Source organism: Garra rufa, chromosome 13 (assembly GCF_049309525.1).
Source record: "Garra rufa chromosome 13, GarRuf1.0, whole genome shotgun sequence".
NCBI lineage: Eukaryota > Metazoa > Chordata > Actinopteri > Cypriniformes > Cyprinidae > Garra > Garra rufa.
Window position 1 is genome coordinate 8,100,340 of NC_133373.1, and position 22,138 is coordinate 8,122,477.

The 22,138-nt window shown below is 38.8% G+C and overlaps 1 protein-coding gene across 1 annotated transcript in view; it reads right to left on the bottom strand.

Annotated features, from left to right (window-relative positions):
* The window catches only part of LOC141283584 (tumor necrosis factor alpha-induced protein 2-like), a 29,178-nt gene extending 11,660 nt beyond the window's left edge, over nucleotides 1-17,518 (bottom strand). The window contains exon 1 of the mRNA XM_073816882.1: nucleotides 17,396-17,518. Within this exon, the coding sequence (XP_073672983.1) occupies nucleotides 17,396-17,420 (25 nt within the window). The 5' untranslated portion in view covers nucleotides 17,421-17,518. The remainder of the gene's footprint in view (nucleotides 1-17,395) is intronic.
* Nucleotides 17,519-22,138: the final 4,620 nt, after the last annotated feature.

Genomic DNA, 22,138 nt, shown 5'->3' on the forward strand with positions numbered 1-22,138 from the left:
ATAGCCTACGCCAGTCATTCGGTTATAAATCACAAATAATCGTGGAATTGTGTGCAGCTGAATGTTCCGCCGTCGAAACGCCCCTGCTTAATTAATTAACATATAAAATGAGCTCATTCCTAAAGCAAAAACTCTGTGACAATGGCAAGTAAAAAGGAGCGCAAGAAATCAAATTATAGTGAGGCTGAACTATCTGCAATACCAGGCATTACCACAAGGAAACGGTCGTACGCCAAGCTGGAACCTGACGTGGAGATAAGTACTTTCCCACGTCAAAGACGGTTTTTATAAATCTGTACTTTGACGTGGATTTGATCGTACGAACACTCTAAGATCAAATCAGTGCGTAAGAAAGTTTTATAAATAAGGCCCCAGGACATCCAAAAAGCTTTACATAAGGGCTGAGATCTGGAACGCATCTGTGAAAATGATTCCTCATGCTCGCTGAATTGCTCTTTCACAATCTGAGCCCAGTGAACCTTGGCATTAAAATAAAGGAATATGTCTTTCAACATGGTTTTTGAAAAATAAAAATCATCTGTTAGGGTTTAAAGAACTATTACAAAACATAACATGCCAAAAGCATTAATCACTCCAATAATGATCCAATCCTAAACTTTTCTTTTTATTTGCTTATTGAAATCCAATCTAATTACACTGCTGTATCACACAGATGTAAGTAATACCTAGTATTATTTTCTTTCTAAGAGTAACTTACCCAACACTGATGAGGACACATAGGAAGTGTCCCAGTGTCACGATCTGGGCTGTGGGGCTTCCCTCAGCCACCTGAGGTCACTGTTTTCCCTTCCCTGCACAGCACTTCCTAAGCATTCACGTCTGTTTTGTCATTAACACTGATTCACTCACAGCTGTTCACCATTTGGACATTTCTATAAGAACCCTCATTTCCCACTACTCTTTCTGGCTGCATTGTTTTCTGTATGGTTTGTTTCTGTGTATTTTGGATTATAGTTCTTGGCTCTTGACCGTGTTTCTTGTTTTGTTCAGTTTATGTTTGATTGTGCCGTGTTGGCCTTTTTTGGTTTATGTTTATTTGTGTTTTGTTAATAAATCTCCTAACCTGCTTTTGGACCCAGACCTCCCTTGTTTCACGTGACAGAATGCAGCCAGCCACAATGGGTCCAGCGGGGAAGAACTTTTTTTTTCAGGCGGCGGTCGGGGCGGCGACATTCCCCTCTGCTCCCAAGACAGAGGGGATGTCCTTTGAGGCGGCGTCGGCAGCACGCTTCGATTACATCTACGCCTGCCTGGCGATGGATGCCTGTGTCGCCGAGGAGATGCGAAGACGCCCCTTCTTTGCGGTGGGGGTGGAGACAGAGTTTCGTGGGAAGGCGGCGGCTTCCACTCTCTCTGTTCCGGACGCGGCGGTGACCGCTATCTCCGATCCTGATGCGGCGGTGACCGCGCTCTCTGTTCCGGACGCGGCAGTGACCGCTATCTCTGTTCCGGACGCGGCAGTGACCGCTATCTCTGTTCCAGACGCGGCGGTGACCGCTCTCTCTGTTCCGGACGCGGCGGAGGCCGCTCTCTCTGTTCCGGACGCGGCGGAGGCCGCTCTCTCTGTTCCGGACGCGGCGGTGGCCGCTCTCTCTGTTCCGGACGCGGCGGAGGCCGCTCTCTCTGTTCCGGACGCGGCGGAGGCCGCTCTCTCTGTTCCGGACGCGGCGGTGACCGCTCTCTCTGTTCCGGACGCGGCGGTGGCCGTTCTCTCTGTTCGGGACGTGGCGGTGACCGCACTCTCTGTTCCTGTTCCCCTGGCTGCAGGGCCAGCTCGCATTCCTCTGGCTGCGGGGCCCGCGGACGTTCCACTGGCGGCGAGGTCAGCTCACATTTCTCTGGCGGCAGTGTCCACCCACGTTTCTCCGCTGCACGGGCCTGGCCCGCCATCCCTCCCCCTGATACACCTTCCACCGTTCCTCCTCCCTCCAAATGTTATGTTTTTATTTTGGGAACGTCTGGAAGCCGTTCCCTTGAGAGGGGGTACTGTCACGATCTGGGCTGTGGGGCTTCCCTCAGCCACCTGAGGTCACTGTTTTCCCTTCCCTGCACAGCACTTCCTAAGCATTCACGTCTGTTTTGTCATTAACACTGATTCACTCACAGCTGTTCACCATTTGGACATTTCTATAAGAACCCTCATTTCCCACTACTCTTTCTGGCTGCATTGTTTTCTGTATGGTTTGTTTCTGTGTATTTTGGATTATAGTTCTTGGCTCTTGACCGTGTTTCTTGTTTTGTTCAGTTTATGTTTGATTGTGCCGTGTTGGCCTTTTTTGGTTTGTTTATTTGTGTTTTGTTAATAAATCTCCTAACCTGCTTTTGGACCCAGACCTCCCTTGTTTCACGTGACACCCAGTAAACCATGTTTATATTATCATTTCAAGCACACACACACACACACACACACACACACAGAGAGAGAGAATTTAGTTGTTTTGGCTCAACAGAATGGAAAAACTGTTTCCAGCTATCTAACCAGATTGCACATACTATGGCAAGCCATTTTAACATTTAAACTTAAACCAAACTAGTATCTATTTTTCACTTTATCCTATAGTACTTTAAAAAAAAAATAAAAAAATCAGTATCTTTTCTATTAAGTAGTACTTATTCATTAGTTACTACAGTGCTTATTCTTAGGTATTAGTGTCTATTTGTAAAGTTACTAGTACTTATTCGTTAGCAGTGGTGGAGGTAACGAATTACAACTACTCACGTTACTGTAATTAAGTACATTTTTTGGGTATTTGTACTTTCATGAGTATAATTTTAAGTCTGTAATTTTACTTGTACTTGAGTACAAATTAACCTGAGTAATTTACTTAATTACTTTTAAAATCACAATTCGTTACAGAGTACTGCAATTTGAATATTATATTTTAACCACTGACCGACATTTCGGTAGCCAATAAAAATATCTCTTCTTAACGGACCAATGAAAGCCTGGTATAGTATTTGAACCGAAAAACAAGTTCCGTTTGTTTTTATTATTTTTTCCGGCGCGCTATTGATAAGATAATCATCCCTAGAACTAGGGCTGGGCGATAAATCCATTTTATATCGATTAACTCGAATGTGTAGTTTACATCGATTTGTTTGAATGAAATTCTCTTTAATATCCGCTGACGGCTCCTCTCTGGGCTCCAGCTGTTCCGAATGGGCTCAGAACCTCCCCCGCGCATTCACCATATTAGAAACACTGATATATTTGTTTTCAGAAAGGCACGGAAAAAAATAATGTGAGCCACTAAACTGACTAAAGGGATATGATTAGCTTCTTGTTAGCCGGACCCGATCAGCATATTTGTGTTGCGCTCAGGGGATCTTCAAAGGTTTCTACGTGTTTTTACAACGTAGAGTAATATATCACGGACATATCTGACGAATCCTTTCAGAAACAAAGTGTAGAGAGAGTGTAAATAAGAGACTGATTGTACAGTATAGCGAGCGTTGTTGATTATAATAGAGCTTTGTGATATTGCGATCCAAGATGAGTAACAGCTTTTAATATTTTTTAAGGCAGTTAAAAAAGAAGTTATTGTCTGACTATAACACTATTGCCTAATTTTGCTCTATTTCGTGGTCAAAAGTAGCCTGAAAAAAGTCACATCTGAGCCTCTGAGCGTTTATGAATGAACGTGCATTTTTAAACGAATCTAGTGAAATGATTCAATTTCCCATTCATAAAAACAGCTCACTTATTCTGAGTGAACCAGCGGTTCGAACGAATCAAATTAATGATATAATTCTTGCTGCCACCTGCTGGCAGATCGTTTCAGTTATTTAAATAATTTAATTCTGTATTCAAATATTAATATTTTTATATACGATATAACTGCAAGAGAAAAGCATGGAAATATATATTTTCCTCCCACCGCATATTTATTTGTCTTACAAACATTTACTGTTTCCAGTATAATAAGAATGGGGACTGGTGGAAAGCGATCACTGATGCAGTTGCAATGTATATTGCAAAATATATGGTGTCCATATGTTGTGGAAAAGCTGGGGGTTTCTTTACATGCTAAATGTCTTAGGGGGGGAAAATCTATTTAAATCGTAAATCGGATTTTTTGTGAAAAAATGCAATCTAAAAAAATGCAAATCTATTGTCATTGTAATACAGACTGTATTAATTAATTCCTAATTTGTTTATTTGTCTTATTGCATTGCTTACTGTGTACTTGTTTTATATCTTAAATATATATATATATATATATATATATATATATATATATATATATATATATATATTAGTAAGGCATACTGTTTTTTTCTGCTTATTGTATGTAATGAATGGAAAATATATAGGGTGATTAACCTATAATTTAATTTGTATAGCGTGTGCTTTTTGTCTGGATCTTGTCTGATTCAGCAATTATGGATAATTCAATAACCAGCTAAAAAGTAATTAGTACTCTGAGTAGTTTTATGAAGAGTAATTGTGTACTTTTACTTAATTACTTTTTTAACACCAGTACTTTTACTTGTAATTGAGTACAATTTCAGCAATGTAACAGTACTTTGTAATTGAGTATAAATTTTCAGTACTCTTTCCACCACTGTTCGTTAGATGCTAGTTCTTATTTATTAGATATCAGTATTATTCCAGTAGTGACTAGTATTTAAGTATACTTTATTTGTTAAAATTAGAACTAATACTTATTTATTAGATACTGGTATTTATTAAGAGTCTAGTACCTGTTTAATAGATACTTAAACAATAAGGTACGAGAGGCCGTGCTGTATCGTGAATAAATCACGGCTGAAGGGCGTTGTTAGGCACGGCGCGAAGCGGAGTGCCTGCAAACCCTTCAGCCGTGATTTATTCATGATACAGCACGGCCTCAAGTACCTTATTGTTTTTATAAAACCGTTACCACACAATAAAAATATTAAAATCAAAAATATATATTAATTTATATATTAAGTTGTACGTTTTCATAAAGTAAAATCATTAACTGCCTTCCGCTGTAAAAAGTAGTCCCTAACTGCTGCAGCTGTGTTTACGTTGCTAAGGGTGGTTGCTAAGGGGGTTCAATGATACACAAAACCGTTGAGTGAAGCGGTTATAGCAGTGCTGTATCATGAATACGACACAGCTGCTGACCAATCAGAATTGATGAATGGAACTAACCGTTTTATAATAGTAGATATTCAATATGTACAAGTATTTATTTATTAGACACTATCTTTTGTGATTACTAGTAGTAACTGTTCTTATCTTACTAGTCAGATCTGCTTTTTTACTCATCTTATGTTATGACTAGTCCAAATGGCCACAGTAGAGTTAAATTAAACATTTCACTAGTAAAATAAAAACTCTTGCTAGTAACATTTCAAGTAAGTCCTAGTATTTATTAAATGTGTGCTAGTATTGTTGGAATTTGCCGGTATTGTAAAAATACCTACTTCCCCCCCCAGCTCGTTTATTCGCCCTTTAAATAAAACAGCTCGAGTCCGCGTCAAAGTTTAAAGCCAATTTAATAGTAAAATCAAAGAGTGCTGAGCTCAGGATTCCAGAACAGCCAATATCAAATCTGACATTCTGGGCAGTCCAGGAATGTCTCACAAAGCTAAAATATGCATTTATATTCTTGATTCTGCAGGCCTCTCCTCCTGATATCGTTCAACCATTCTCCTCCAATCAGGGCCTGTTATCGCCAACCCGTTCCTGCACAGAGAAGAAAATACAGCCCCATCCCATTCTTCTTCTTAGAGTGACCAAAAGTCTAGTCTAAAGTGACCTTCAAATTGCTACTACTTTTGCAGGGCTTCTTTTCTCCTACGTGCCTGTAAACAAAGGTTTCTCAGAAATGACATAAATGTAGAGAGTTCGCAACTACACGCACACATTTTACTAAACAGATTCTGTTACATAGTGTACACTTTGTCTTTTCATTAAGCACAGAACATTCTGTATTCTCATAAGCACAGAACAACCAAAACACAAATTTAAAAGCATTAACAAAAAGTATTTTCTACAATTCCCTCTCTTGATCTCTGAAAGAGATCACACTTCTTCATCCTCACCATCATATGCACCCTCATCTGTCAGCAAACGCATCTTGTACGGGGGAGGTTCTCTTTTCTCCTAACCAGATTGCTCTCAACCTGCTTCCACCTGTTTCCATTCAAAGTTAAAGGGAAAACCATCCTCACCATAGCGCACAATCCTTCTGTTATTTCTGTTGGCCTAACTATCATCACACCTGTACCACATGCACAATACAGACCTGCTCTAGCCCATGACCCCACCATTTCCTGCCCCCTCTGGTGGATTACCTTGCACCATGACACTCTGACGTTCCCTACTATCAGCTTATTGTTTTTAGAGGAAGTGAAATTGAAACAGGTATAATTTCCCTCCCTTACCCTATGTGCAGCCCCTACAGAAGTAGTATTAGTGGTAACAGGATAAATTTTGCTCAGTTCAGAACAGTTCTTTGGTTCTGCCATTTTTGTCATGCTCAATATATACTCATAACCCCATTTGTCTTCAGGATGCAGAGGAGCTGGTTCTGTGTCAAGTTTAGGTCTAGCCGCATCACAAGCCATTCAGCCACTCAGTTTCAATTCAGCTGCACTCCCATGTAACCAATCAATTCATAAATTTGTCTCTTTATACCCTGTTTCCATTGTAACTTTGTCATGCGGGGTGAGAGTGCTACAATCAGTACTTCTAATAACTTTACCTGGTTTTGTGAGATCCTTGACCACCGGGGCTGCAGTTGTGGCGTTTTTGCTCTCTACCAGTATTCGTATAAGTCCTAATGGGTCCTTCCCTGACACATCTATTCCCAATGTTATAAATGTTTCAACCCTGTCTGGCCCACAAATCTCGCACAAGGGGGTTGTTTTCTTTCAATTGGGTCCAAAGGGGCGCTCAGATACAACAGAACCCTGCACTGTTGGTGTTGTTTTTTTTTTTTTTGAACAGTACCCCACTCACACTAGCCCCTTGCTCACTGACATCCAAATGGAATGTTACAGAATAATCTAGGGTCTGCAGTTCAGCAGGTTTGGCCAAATCAGTTTTTAGTGTTATAGATTCCTGTTCTGCCTCAAAAGTCCATTTTAATACACTCCTAGCATTTTTCATCCCTGCCTCTTTCTGAAATTCTTCCATATATATTTCATCTCCCTCCCTGTCATATTATACAGTGCAATGCAACGGATCAACCGGGGCTGACAGTGAAAATTTTGAGGACATCCATGAAGTCCATTCTTGTACAATTTTAGTAACGTCTGGCATTTCTGGTGCAGTTAGCAATAACCAATAAATATCTGCCCCTTTTTCCACCACCTTTTCTAGAACCCATTGTCCTGTGTCCCCTTGTACCAGCCCCCCTCCAGTGGAGCAATTATGAATTGTTCCATCTGGAAATCTTATCTAGATCCCATCTGGACTTCAAAAAATTCTTACCCCCAATTTCACTAAAATGTCTCTCCCCAACAAGGGTGATGGTGCACCTGTGGAGTACAAGAATAAGCTTAGTTAGTGGCCACCTTTCTGACTCCCCAGAGAACCCTCGCACTCTCACTGTGTCAGATGAAAGTGTTTCTTCCTCCAGCGTGCCCCCTGTAACAGTGAAGAAAGTAGCCCCAGTGTCCACTAGGGCTGTTATAGGCTTATTATTTTCAGCACCTGTAGGTAGTGTTCAACCTTTGCCCCCCTGCTGGTTCTCTGTGGGCCTCGTCAGTAAAACTCTGCATCACCTGCCTGGTCCCAGACTGGGCATTGACCGGGCACCTGTTGGTTGGCAGGCCATGAGAGTGCATTTGGGACAGCTCCCCCTCTCCTTGGAGCCCCTCCTCCGAAGGGAGCCCGTCCCCCTGCAGGAGGTTGTCCCTTCCGTGGGCATTCGCCCTTCCAGTGACTCAAGTCTCCACAAATGAAACAACCCCTCGATGGTGGAGCAGACAGACCCCTTCCCTTATCATTTTTCATATTCATACCCCTTTTTAATCCCCTGCCCCTGTTGGTGGGAGGCCAATCTGTGTATGGATCATAGGGATCCTTTTGTTGACTGACACCAGTCTGCCAATAGGGCTGTGGTGCTGCAGGCTGTAGAAACTGTGGTGGGGGAGCACTCTGGCTGGTTTGCTCTTGCACTGGCATTTGCTGCACTTCCTTTCCTTTCTTTTTAGATTTGTCTTTCTCGGTTTCTATCTGCATCTTTAACAATTGAGTATTCAGTTTGTCTATTTCTGTCTCTTCCTTAGGTAGTTCTGGAAACTTCAGCAAAACTGCGTTCATATCTGAGTGCCCCCAAGGTTTATATTCTTGTTGTTGTCCCATCTGCATTAAAAGGGTACATCCCTGGTCCACCCTCTCCCACTATTAGTGGTCTCCTAAAACCCATCTCTGCTCAGTGCAATTATTTGTATGTCCCCGTCTGCGAATACACTTTCAATTATTTCCTTGACTTTTGTGTAGTCCAATCAGTCTAACCTGTAGCCTAGTTTTGGTATAGCCCTTACCTGTACTTTGTTTTTCTTGCACAGCTCTTTGAGCTCTTCTAGGCTATCTCTTAAGTGTTTGTACGTGGGCAGGTCCCTGCACCACCACTTAGTACCTAAATGAAATATCTTAATTAATTTTTTTTTATTATTATTATTTTTTTTTATTTCATGTGTGGTTAGAATGCACTGACCTGGGGTGCTAATATGTTTCTGCAACTGCTCTACCCCATATTTGTCTCTTATTTGCTTTGCTACACCTGCCCCTAGTGCATAGTCAGCGCTAATGCAATGTGCAATTGGAATGTCTTCGCTAATTTTTAGCAAATCTCCCACCCTCTCTAGAACAGTAATTTTGTGTCCCTGTGTTGGCTTCTGAGGGTTAAGCTGATTCTTCTGCTGTGTCCTTTTCTGCTTCCTGTTCTCCCTCTCTTTGACCTGCTCGCAGGTCAACTCTGGTAGCCTGCATCGACCTGGAAGGAGGATCACAGCTCACACAAGATGTGTTAAACCAAGTTTTTCCTTTACCTGCCAGTCGAACACAATGTGAGGTCCTTGCAGTGACCTTCATGGGCTCAGACCATCTAGGAGACAGCCATTTTCGTTTCATCAAGTTTAGTCTTACCCACTGATCCTGGGGGCCTCAGTCACCTGCTGCCAGTCCTGTGAAAAGGTGGGGTTCTGGGGAGAGAATATGTTAATAACCGCCCTTACTTTGTCATAGTAGTCCCCATGTGGCAACAGGCCAGCTTCCTTACTGAAAGGGGCCCAAGGCCCAGGAAATTGTCGCCCTTTTAACAGCACAAAAGGTGTTAGACCAGTTGTGCTATTAATAGTGCAACGTACAGACATCAAACCAATTGAAATAACATTAAGCCAATTCGTCCCTGTATCAGAACATATTTCAGCCAATTTTTGTTTCAAAGTCAAATTCATACGCTTTGTCATGTCTTTCTCTCCCCTGTGGCACATGCTGTCAGCTTCTGACAGTACCGAGACCGCCGTTGAAGCTGGCAGCACCAGTTTGCCATTTGGACCCCTCCAAATTCCCTTCCCATCCCTCACTGCTCCCAAGTTTAACCAGGATATGCGTTCTTCAGGAGACGCAGTCAATTGTTGTAATTTTACATATCGGACAGTAATTTCGGGAGCTAAAGAAGTCAATTTGTCACTGGTTGTTGGAAGCATTTGACTGTCAGTATAACCAGCAGCCCCTCAAGCTGCTGCAGTAGCTGCAGCATTACCCAACGCTACAAAGTCCCACCCCCTGTGTGTGCTTCACACACTTTTTGATAGCCAATGAAAATGTATGGCCTGCAATAGCTCAGTGGCTTCTTGGGCATGTTTAATCGGCTTCCCTGTTGACATTACTAAACCACATCTTGCCCACCCTGGCAGCTCAGTAAGTGCTGCTGATACTGCATATGTTGAGTCATAAGAAATGTTGACCCTCTGGCCTATTGCCATTTTTAGAGCACATATCAACGCCCGCAATTCAGCTCTTTGTGCTGAGGGGTGGTCACTCATGCCTTCACTTATGCTAGCCATGCGTGACCAACACCCTAATAATTCTTTTTGCCTTCCCTTAATCTCTTTTGGCTCTGTTTGGGCCATCCCTTGTGACTGTTTCTTTTTTTAATCAAGGGTTACAACATTTCCCATGTTATTATATTTTAATTAAAACTAATGCTTATTAAAATAATTTACAAGGCTTAATTAAAAATATTAAACTGTTGCCTTTGCAACAAAATGAAATAAATCAGAAATTGCTCAATATGTATTTTATTTAGTTATCTATTTATTTACTTATTTATTTATTGTTTGTTGTATTTATTTTAACTTACTTTAACATTCATTCATTGAAACCTGATACTGGTAAAGTATTTACTAATATTTATTCATGTTTCTTCTAATGGATCACACTTCTCACAGTCCTCTCTATGCCCTAATAGTCTACACACCCACCACCTAGGAACGTTCTTAACTCTTTTTCTACTAGTAGGAAATATCAGTTCTAACACCATCTGCTAATTAGTATCTCTCCATTCATACATTCACTTTCAAATTTTCTTTTCTTTCATACAGTCCCTTTATCACAGAGCTCATCAATTTCCCCCTCCTCTCTGAGCCGTAAGAATGCTGCGTCCGTTCCTACCAGGTCACACTTAAGTGACGGTCCAGAGAAGGTGCGCAGCACTCCAACCTCCCAGATACGGAGTAGTTCACACTCACACACACTTTCAGAGATCGTTCAGTAGACAGACACTTTTACACGTTAATCACGCCGGGATTTTACAGGATTTCTTATGAGTTTTTATAAAATTACTTTAACCAAGCCTGGTCAAGTCAATCCTAACCTTGCCAGGATTTGACAATGACCCTTTAACCTTTTACAATATCCTTTTAAACTGATCTGATTCTTTTTGTATAAAATTACCTTTACATTGGTGTTCAATCCACTCTCAACCTTAAAATTTTGAATATTTCCAATTTCGCAGTACTTTTATGAAAAAGGTGACTGCTTACCTTGTTTTAGATGCTCTGCAGAGAGGATGGAGACTGGACCGTTCCCCAACGCCCGTCAGCGTCGTGGTGAATCGGTACCAGTTAATTCAAATGCTACAGTTCTCTTTATGTATTCTCTATCATATGTTAACTGTATCTACAATCACCTGATATAAACTACACACATACACACACACTTGTTTCACTTCACACAACGCATATGCCACATGCACTTGATCTCAAATTTAGGAGGTCCTTGAGAAAATCAACCTTACTAGGCTTCGACCCCGTCGGGTTTTACGATGTTTCTTTCACCTTTATTTACCAATATTTTGGAGGTCCTTAAGAAATTTTAATCTATCCTACTGCCCAATTACCCCCGGACACACCGCCTCCTTGCACACAGCCTTAAATTTGTCTCCTGCTGCCCAATTACCCTGCACACAGCCCTCGCACACAGCCTATTATTGTATACCTCCTTTTTTTTATTAATTGGAGACCCTTAAAATTAAAGAAAAGTCAACCTCGCCGGGAAACGTTTTTAGGAGTTTTCTAATAAAACTCAACCTCGCCGGGAAACGTTTTTAGGACCTTTCTGTTATCTCCTTTCTAATCTGTTGGAAATCCTTGAGAAAACTCAACCTCACCGGGAAAGCTTTTGTTTTAGGAGTTTTCTTTCATTTCCTAATTTAATTCCTTTATTTGAGATCACTAGATATCCTTTACCTTATTTCACTTTCTTACTCTTTGAGTTTACCCAATTTTATACAAAACGCAAAACTGATATTCACTTCCTATTCAACTCTTCAATTTAGTAGTAGCCAAACTGCAGTTTTTTATGAAAAAGGTAACTGCTTACCTGTTATTTATTTCTCTGCGCAGAGGAGTTGAAATGGAGATGTCCTTCAGTTTCTGATTCCTCGTCTCGGGCGAATCCGGGTGCCCCCTCCAATTGTTGGAATTTGCCGGTATTGTAAAAATACCTACTTCCCCCCCCAGCTCGTTTATTCGCCCTTTAAATAAAACAGCTCGAGTCCGCGTCAAAGTTTAAAGCCAATTTAATAGTAAAATCAAAGAGTGCTGAGCTCAGGATTCCAGAACAGCCAATATCAAATCTGACATTCTGGGCAGTCCAGGAATGTCTCACAAAGCTAAAATATGCATTTATATTCTTGATTCTGCAGGCCTCTCCTCCTGATATCGTTCAACCATTCTCCTCCAATCAGGGCCTGTTATCGCCAACCCGTTCCTGCACAGAGAAGAAAATACAGCCCCATCCCATTCTTCTTCTTAGAGTGACCAAAAGTCTAGTCTAAAGTGACCTTCAAATTGCTACTACTTTTGCAGGGCTTCTTTTCTCCTACGTGCCTGTAAACAAAGGTTTCTCAGAAATGACATAAATGTAGAGAGTTCGCAACTACACGCACACATTTTACTAAACAGATTCTGTTACATAGTGTACACTTTGTCTTTTCATTAAGCACAGAACATTCTGTATTCTCATAAGCACAGAACAACCAAAACACAAATTTAAAAGCATTAACAAAAAGTATTTTCTACAGTATCTATGTAATGAATGAGTAATACTATCTAATAAATGAGAACTAATGAATAAGAACTAGTATCTAATAATAACTAGTATCTAATGAATAAATACTATGTAATAAATAAGAACTAGTATTAATTTAATAGGTAAGCATGTCTAATAAAAATACTATTATCTACTACTAGTATCTAATAATAGGTACTAGTTGTCACCAATAGCGCCTCTGTGGCCCTTTCCGACCGAACACAGCGGGAACCTTCTCCCGAATATTAGTTCCGCCCGGACTCTTTTCCCTCACGGACCCAGTACTTTTCCATCACAGCTGTGGCTCATTCTCTCATCAGGTATCGCCTTTATAAGGCGCGGACTTTCTCTTGTTCTTCGCGAAGTCTTATCGTTCCTAATGGTCATAATTCTAAGCGTTTATATCTGTGTTGGATTACCTGTGTATGACTCTGGACTGTGTACCTCGTTTACGATTCTTGCTTCCTGCCATTGCGACCATTGCCTGTTTACTGAACTGTTTTCCGGATTACCTACGTTGTTCCTGTTTTCTGGTGATTATTCAGGCCTGTTGACGATTCTAAATAAAGCCTTGCAGATGGATCCGAATGTCTCTGACTCCGTGTTACACTAGTATCTAAAAAATAAGTACTAGTACCTAATGAATATCTACTAGTACATAGAAATACTAGTGCATACTAGTCAAATCTGAATAGCTGATCTTAATGACAGATCCCCATAGAAGTAAATGGCAAAAACGTTACTAGTAACAATAACATAAGTACTAGTCACTATTGAAACAAGTAGTAGTATTTAATAAATAAGTAGTATCTATTTAATAGGTACTAGTATCTAACAAATTAGTACCAGTATCTAATAAGTACAGTATCTATCTCATGATAAGTACTAGTATCTAATGAATAACTACTAGTACATAAAATACTAGTACATACTAGTCAAAACTGAATAGCTGATCTTAATGACAGATCCCCATAGAAGTAAATGGCAAAAACGTTACTAGTAACAATAACATAAGTTCTAGTCACTATTAAAAGTAGTAGTATTTATTAAATAAGTAGTATCTATTTAATAGGTACTAGAATTTAACAAATTAGTACCAGTATCTAAAAAGTACAGTATCTATCTCATGATAAGTACTAGTATCTAATGAATAACTACTAGTACATAAAAATACTAGTACATACTAGTCAAAACTGAATAGCTGACATCTCAAATACAGATCCCCACAGAAGTTAATGGCAAAAATTAATATTTACTAATTACAATATAATAGTTAGTAGTCACTATTGAAATAAGTACTTTTATCTAATGAATAAGTACTAGTAAGCCCATCTATTTAATAGGTACTAATATCTAATAATAAGAACTAGCCTAGTATCTAATGAATATGTAGGCCTACTAGTATCTATTTAAGCACTAGTAGCTAATGAATAAGTTGCCTTTTAGTAACGTCACTTAATGGAAAAGATACGAGTATCCAGGGAGCAATTTGTGAAAAAAGCAGAGGGGGGTGCTTTTGAAAACTTTTTTCTCTCTCCATAGGCGGAGTTTGTCAAAACTCCAATAAGGCTATAGCCTAAGTAACCTAATCTCTTAACAACGCACATTATTGCTGTGTTCCAGGCAGGTTTTTGAGCCTGTAAATCATTACTTCAAACCAGGACTCATGAGTTTGTAGCGTTCCAGGCAAGTCACGCTAAACTTCCTGAGCGCATTTATTATTATTATTATATTATTATTAATTTGATTGCAACGTAGTCAATTTTTTCACCGTGTACCACTTGCATAAACACCGCATTCGTAAAGGCTGTCGTTGTTTCACAGGCTATTTGACGTCAGAGCGCGGAACTGGGAGTACATCGATCTAGTAGGAGTTCACAAGTGGGAAGTCACGGGTTTGACTGCTGTTCAGGTGCACTTTCACGGGTAGAAGGTTGGAAAAACACGGGTAACGGGTCGCCTAGAACGCGGCATATATACCTGTCTTTTCAGGCGTACCAGATAATGATAGTCATGTCATTAAATGTTTTTAATACGACGGAAACTTTGTCTAACATGATCACAATTTCATAAAAACATTGTTAGGCCTAATAATTGTAATAATGTCATTTCAAACAACTTATAAATTAATTAGAGAAAGCGAATAAAGAATGGAGATTTTTGAATCTTCGAATCAGTACAGCACTGCATCACAAAATGATTCACTGTTTCGAAGCGCTCCAATCGAATTGCAAATCATTTGATTCAAAACGGGAATTCAAAGCGTCTATGGTGAATCATTTGATTCAAAACGGGACTTTAAAGCGTGTATCGCGAATCATTTGATTCAGAACGGGACTATAGCGGGTTAGCGGGATGTTTTTATTCCCACCGGGGATAAGTAAATATATACTAGTACTCAGGGTTCGAATTACAAAGTGGCTTTCGGGGGAGCCCTATTTTCCGATCCTCCCTGACTGACTTTAACGCTTTTGGTGCATGTTCGGGCACTTAAAACAATAGGTTTACAGTAAACCTATTGTTTACTTAGGCCCCGTTTACACGAAGGAAAGACGCAGATATTTCCCTGCGGTTTGACCTTTCATTTACACGAAAACCCCGTTTTTACCACAGAAAACGATTATTTCTAAAAACTCCGGCCAAAGTAGAAAAATTTGAAAACGCCGTTTTCACGTTGTAGTGTGGACTGTGAAAACGGAGGCTTTTGAAAACGATGACGCATATTTATAGTAATGTGACACATATTGTACCAATAGATATCTATGTTTACACCAGTAATTGTGCCTGTGCTATTCACTGTCACACTGCTGCTAAAAAGATTTACCTTGTACACTCTTCAAATTACAGTCCTAAAATGATGACAGAAAATTTACTCACAGTTGCTGTACTGCAAAACAACAACAACTGCTTTTCAGATAAAATATGAATGAGCGCGATATAGACGCGTCAGTGGTGGATGAGATATTTCCGTAAATTATCCCGCCAGAAGAATTGCGTGAAAACTTATTACGTCTGTATAATTTTGGAGGCTTTACGAATGCGCAGTAAGGCGAATTTAATGTTTTCCTACGTTTCAGTGTGGATGAGAAACTTTTTTAAAACGCTTGGAAACGCGAGTGTGGACGGAGAGCGTTTTAAAATGAAAACTCAGTTTTCAAAGGTATCCGGATTAATGTAAACGTAGCCTTAGTGTAAACCGTTTACTTCAAAACGCAAGCACCTTGTTTGACAGATGCGGCGGCGGCAAGCTAGTCGTTGTAGCTGGTGCGCTGTCATCACTCGTTTGTTTTGTAAATCCAAATTGACTGAGGTTTGTCTGCTTTCTTTTTGACATTCTTATTAGTATCCACAGAGTGTTCCAAGTGTTGAAGTTAAGCTAACATTCAAATACCAACTCAGTGAGAAGTTCAAGTGGTGACGTAAACGTAGTAATTTCAGTGCAGCGCCGCCACGCATGGATGGTCACAGCAGGAGACAGCGGAAAATAGTGTTCGGAAATAGTAATGTAATGAGCGAATAAACACACAACATTGACACATTTTTAATATCTTCATTTATTTCAGGAACCTTAATGTACAGAAAATCAAAATCTATATGCGACACAAAAAATGGAAAGTGTTTTAGAGCTCCCCCTAAATGTCTCAAAGTAGGCTTTCAGGGGAGCCCAGGTCCTTTTCAGGGGAGCCGAGCTCCCCTTAGCTCCCCCGTAATTAGAACCCTGCTAGTACTGGTGAAAAAACAGCTAAACCCAGCCTAGGCTGGTTGGCTGGTTTTAACTTGTCAACCAGCCTGGTTTTAGCTGGTCATAGCTGGTCGGCAGGCTGCCGAGGGGTTTTGTCAATTTTTCTAGCCTAGCCAGGCTGGTCAGGCTAGTCTTAGCTGGTCAGGCTGGGAAACCACCAGCTAAAACCAGCCTGACCAGCCTGGGAGACCAGCTAAAACCAGCCACTTCCAGCTTAAACCAGCTAAGACCAGCCAACCAGCCTAGGCTGGAATTAGCTGTTTTTTTCAGCAGGGTTATAGATTTAATGTTAAAACGGTTTGCCATACAAATACATCGGGTTTTTTTTTTTTTTCTTTCCCTTTTTCCCGAAGCTATGGCACCAACAAAGTTCCTATCTTCTCCCTTGGCAATTTGACGGATACCGCTGGCTCGACAGACGGTACATTATACTGCCTACTGTGGGCGAAATGGCGCTGGGAAGGCAAAATCGCGGACCGGGGGCACATAGACCGGACCGCAAGGACACTTTGCCGTTGGACCTCAAAGGGGCAGAGGCTCTGAACTCCTATACAGAGTACCGACCTGAAAATATCTTGCAGTCACATTGGACTTTACGTTTTAACTGCAGCACAGTTAAAAATACCATTCGATTTTGTGTTGAAGCAAGTAACCGGTCTTAAGTGTTAAGATCAGTGGTGTTAACCCGTTTTCTCTTTCTAGTTGCTATGGCAATGATGATGACGACATGGCGGCGAGAAAGCTTGGAAATGCTATTTTAATGCGTGAAATGCAAACCACTAAAATAAACTGGTTACATGGCGTTTAACGTTTAGCCTCCGTAGTTAGCCTCCGTAGTTTGTTTTCTTATGTGCCACATTTCAGTCACAGCAGAGTTAAAAGGCTGTTGTCCACACAACTTTTAAGTCATTGTGCTGACGCCGATCATAGCAATACGATTTCGTGAATTCCTAAATATAAGTGTGACATATACATTTGGGGAACACAACAAAAGTTTTAATTCATGTCTATTTTTAAAAAGACTCTAAACAGCCAGGCTATAAGAGTGCGGTCAACAGAACAACCCAGTGTCATGCTATATATTGTCTTACCTTTTCTCGTTTTGCTAAAAGCCATTATCCAGAATTAAAGGCAGCTCAAAAGTGTCCCAGTACTTTCTTCAAGCTTTCAGTTGTGAGAGCCCTTCACAGCTTCATTTATATACTGCTGCTGGTGTGCTCCAGAAAAGCTGTTGCATCATGTGATCTAGGGAAGAAGAGGCACACCCTATGTTTTGACTGTTAGCTTTTATTTTTCTATCTTGATTGCTAAAACTAATCTACCTCCTGGTTGTTGACTATGCAGTGAATGCTGATAATGATAATAATTAATCATCTGACTCATATCTGATTTGTGGGAAATCTAGTAAAACAAAACAAGAGGTCCAGTATGATTTTGTTTAGGGATTATTTTATAGAAAACAAAAGCACTGATAACGCACATCCCATTTTGAATGAGGGTGGGTTGTCAAAATGACAAAATTGAATTGTTTTTTTTAAATCCAGGAATTGTGTGTGTGTCTGTGTGTTCAGCACACATGGTCAGCGTTTGGAAATAGCCATTACAATTATACTGCAAATGTATTGTCAGTTTGGGTTGCAATCTAACATAGACATAATTTTGTTGATGGCATTAACAATGAAAAAGATTGCAAACGTTCAATAGTCAGAGGAGATGGATGTATGACTGAATCTGTATAGTCAGTTTACTTCTATTTTAGTTTTGGTTATAAGGATGCAATCTTTAATTGCAATAGGATTTCTTTGATAAATTGCAACTCACTTTATTTAGCTAACGTAGGGAAAGGACATTGTCAGCAAAGGCTAGATTGATTCTCAGCCCTTATTTTCCTTGGTTTAAAATGGCAACAAGCCAAATAGAAGCACTCTGAAGATGGGAAAAAGATTGCAAACGTTCAATAGTCAGAGGAGATGGATGTATGACTGAATCTGTATAGTCAGTTTACTTCTATTTTAGTTTTGGTTATAAGGATGCAATCTTTAATTGCAATAGGATTTCTTTGATAAATTGCAACTCACTTTATTTAGCTAACGTAGGGAAAGGACATTGTCAGCAAAGGCTAGATTGATTCTCAGCCCTTATTTCCCTTGGTTTAAAATGGCAACAAGCCAAATAGAAGCACTCTGAAGATGGGATTTGTTTATAAATGCTTACCCATTTGTATTTATGTCTTACAGTGACAGTTTGTAGTTGTAAAGCAAGGCCAGCTGCATAGTCAAGCATAAATGCTTTATGTCAGAACTTTGGAATAATTATCTTGGCCTATGGAGCTGTCTTTAGTCACCAGTGTTTTCCTTTAAGCCACGTGGTTTCTCTCTTGCTCGCTGAATATCTTCTTATAGCCACTTCCAAAAAGATCAGCTGCTCTGCTGCAGCTGCACCCCACACATAAATTCGAATGAAGTGAAGCCTCAAACACTGTGCACTGAGACAAAATAATAGCTTATTTGAAAATAAATAAATAAATCCCCAGTTCAAAATTTTATTGATTCTTAATTAGATTTTTGTCCAGTGTCCTGGTTTCCCTCATTTCTGTCATCAATTTTGCCCTGCGGCATCATAGTTTCTCGGAAACCTTGTGATTTCTCACTTTCTCCAGAAATCCTCTCACTGCTGCCTCCATTCGTTCTCCAAGAGAATTTATGCTTAAATACAAAAGTGTAGAATATTAAGACAGCTAACTGTTATTTTTGTACTTAAAAAACAACAACAAAAAACAATCAAAAAAATAAAAAGACTTTCCAAGTTTTTATTTCCGTAGGAGTGGGCGTGGCCATTTGTAAGCATTTTATGGGTGTGGCTTCCGATCTTATCTGCGTCCAGCTGTTTTTAGCTGTACAAAACAGCTCATTTTGCTGCTTGATATTGGAAATTGCTGTGTCTCACCATATTATTTCAATGTATTATCTTAATTATGAGCACACTGGTTTGTAGTGCTAAGAGATTTAACATTCAATGCAGGTTTTTATTTTTCTTATTTTCCTTATGGCAGATAATAAACCAGAAGTCTCATCCATAGGCTTACTTCCACATTAAGGAAGAAGATTAATTATATATTAGAATTGTCATATATGCTCAGTATGGTAGGAGTTCTTTCTTGGCACTGGATTGTATTTAGAAAAGTAAATAAATAAGATGAGAAGTAATGAAATAATGGCTAGTTGTTCATAAATGAACTCTACTAGATGTTGTCTCAGTTGGACACTGACATCTAGTGGAATTAAAGTGTTATTGTAGTTTTACGTTTTACTTTTTATTTAAGTGCATATGTTCACATCAAAACGTGCAATTATTTAAATTATCAGTGGTAACAAAATTATTTTTTATGTTTTTAACCCTTGTGCGTAATGCAACAAAAATGTGCATTTGTTTTACTGATGTTGATTTTTTAAACCAGCATCTGTTATATCCAGGGATACCAAACATTCATTAATTTTCAGAATTTTTGTCCTTAAGATCCTGAGTGTAAGTAATTTTTGTACGGAGGGTAATTTTTATTTGAATTTTTTTAAGGAAATGAGGTTGAAATATTAAAATTTCAATAAAAATAAACACCTGAGGCAAAATGTATGCAGTAACAAAAAACAAAACTGAAATGGACAATAATGTCCATAAGGTCGAATAAGGGTTAAAGGAATGAAGTTGAGGGTCCCATGCTGTTTACATAGCAGTTATGCTACAGTATTTCTCTTCACTGTAGTTTCTGACTCTTCACTTCATTGCAATTGCATGTTGTAAGAGAATAATCTAAAGACACTAAAGACAATGGTTTCTCATCCATTTTTTCAAGTCAAACTGTAAAAATAAAGTAAGCTTGTATGCACTGTTACAGTTAATAAAACAATTAATTAATAAGCATGTGTCCTAAACTCCTGAAACATTTGCAGTCAATGCAATTTGGAAAAGCAAATCAATTAAATCTGTGTGTGTGTGTGTGTGTGTGTGTGTGTGTGTGTGTGTGTGTGTGTGTGTGTACCTGGTATTCATCACGTTGTGGGGACCAAATGTTCCCACAAGGATAGGAATACCAGTAGATTTTGACCTTGTGGGGACATTTCTCAGGTCCCCATGAGGAAACAGGCTTATAAATCATGCACAATGAGTTTTTTTGAGGAAGTAAAAGTGTGCACAATCTCCTGTGAGGGCTAGGTTTAGGTGTAGGGTAGGTGTAGGGCGATAGAAAGTACAGTTTGTACAGTATAGTAACCATTAGGATTTTTTAATGAATAAAAAAGAAAGAAAAAACAGCATTTATTTAAAATGGAAATCTTTTCTAACAATTTAAGTCTTTGCTATTACTTTTTTAAATATAAATTTAACACATCCTTGCTGAATAAAAGATATTTCTTAAAAAAATAAGAAAAGATTTCTATTTTGAATAAACACTGTTCTTTTAAACATTTAATTTATCAATAAATCCTGAAAAAAGGATTAAGGATTAAATTAAAGCAGCTCAACTCTTTCTAACACTGATCATAAATCAGCATTTTAAAATGATTTCTAAAGGATCATGTGACACCGAAGACTGGAGTAATGATGCTGAAAATTCTGCTTTGCTTCACAGAAATAAATTATATTGGAAAGTATATTACAATTGAAAACAGTTGTATTAAATTGCAATAATGTTTTAAAAAAAAATTAATTTTTGATCAAGATACAGCCTTGATAAGAAACTTCTGAACTTAAAAATCATAAACAATCTTACTAATCCCAAACTTTTGAATGGCAGTGTATGTTCAGTATGGACTTTTTTTTATTATTATTAAATGTATTCAAACTTTATACTTTCCTGGTCCACATTTAAACCTTTGTGTTAAGGCACTTTTTGCTTTAATACTTTTACTCAGAATGAATCAAAAGTGACAGTAAATACTTTTATAATTTTATAAAAGATTTCTATCTCAAATAAATGCTGGTCTTTTACATTTTGAGTGTTGTTCTTTCTATTCATCATAGAATCCTGAGGATTTTTTTTAACCCTAATAATAATTCACTTGTGCACCAGATCAAAATGATTTCTAAAGCATCATGTGACACTGACTGGAGTAATTCAGCTCTGATCAAATTCAACTCTCTCTTCAAACTGCTGAAAATTCAGCTTTGCCATTACAAAAAATAAACAGCATCATAAACAGCATTATAACTTTTTTCAATAAATATTTACGACATTATTGAGTATTGGTCAAAAACATTAAAAGCTCTCATCTAAAAGATCTTACCCACTCAAAACTTTTGAATGGTAGTGTGTAGCCTATATAATGAATACAAAAATAGTTGTTGCTGAATAAACTAGACTCCACAGTAACAATTCAACAGTGACATCTAGTGGATAAAAGTGTATTTATTTTATGTTGTCATACCACAAGAGGTCACTAGGTCACTTCAAAATAACACTATCATGTGAAGATGTAATTGTGATCAAAACAAGTTTGTATAAACTGTGTTGAAGTGCTTTAGTAAAACAACAAATCAAGTCAAAGTATTAGCAGTTTTTGTATTTGTTACTTAAATGCATAGTTATACACTATTCCATAACGTTAGATTTTAAAAACTCTGCTTTCATGTGGTTACCACATGTCAAGTCAAGTCACGTGTATTTGTGACCCAGTCATGAGAGTAAAGTTTTTGAAAATGAGATTATACATTATTATACATTATCTGAAAGCTGAATAATAAGCTTTCCATTGATGTATGGATTGATTTGTTAGGATAGGACAATATGTGATCAAGATACAACTATGAAAATCTGGAATGTGAATCTAACAATGCATATT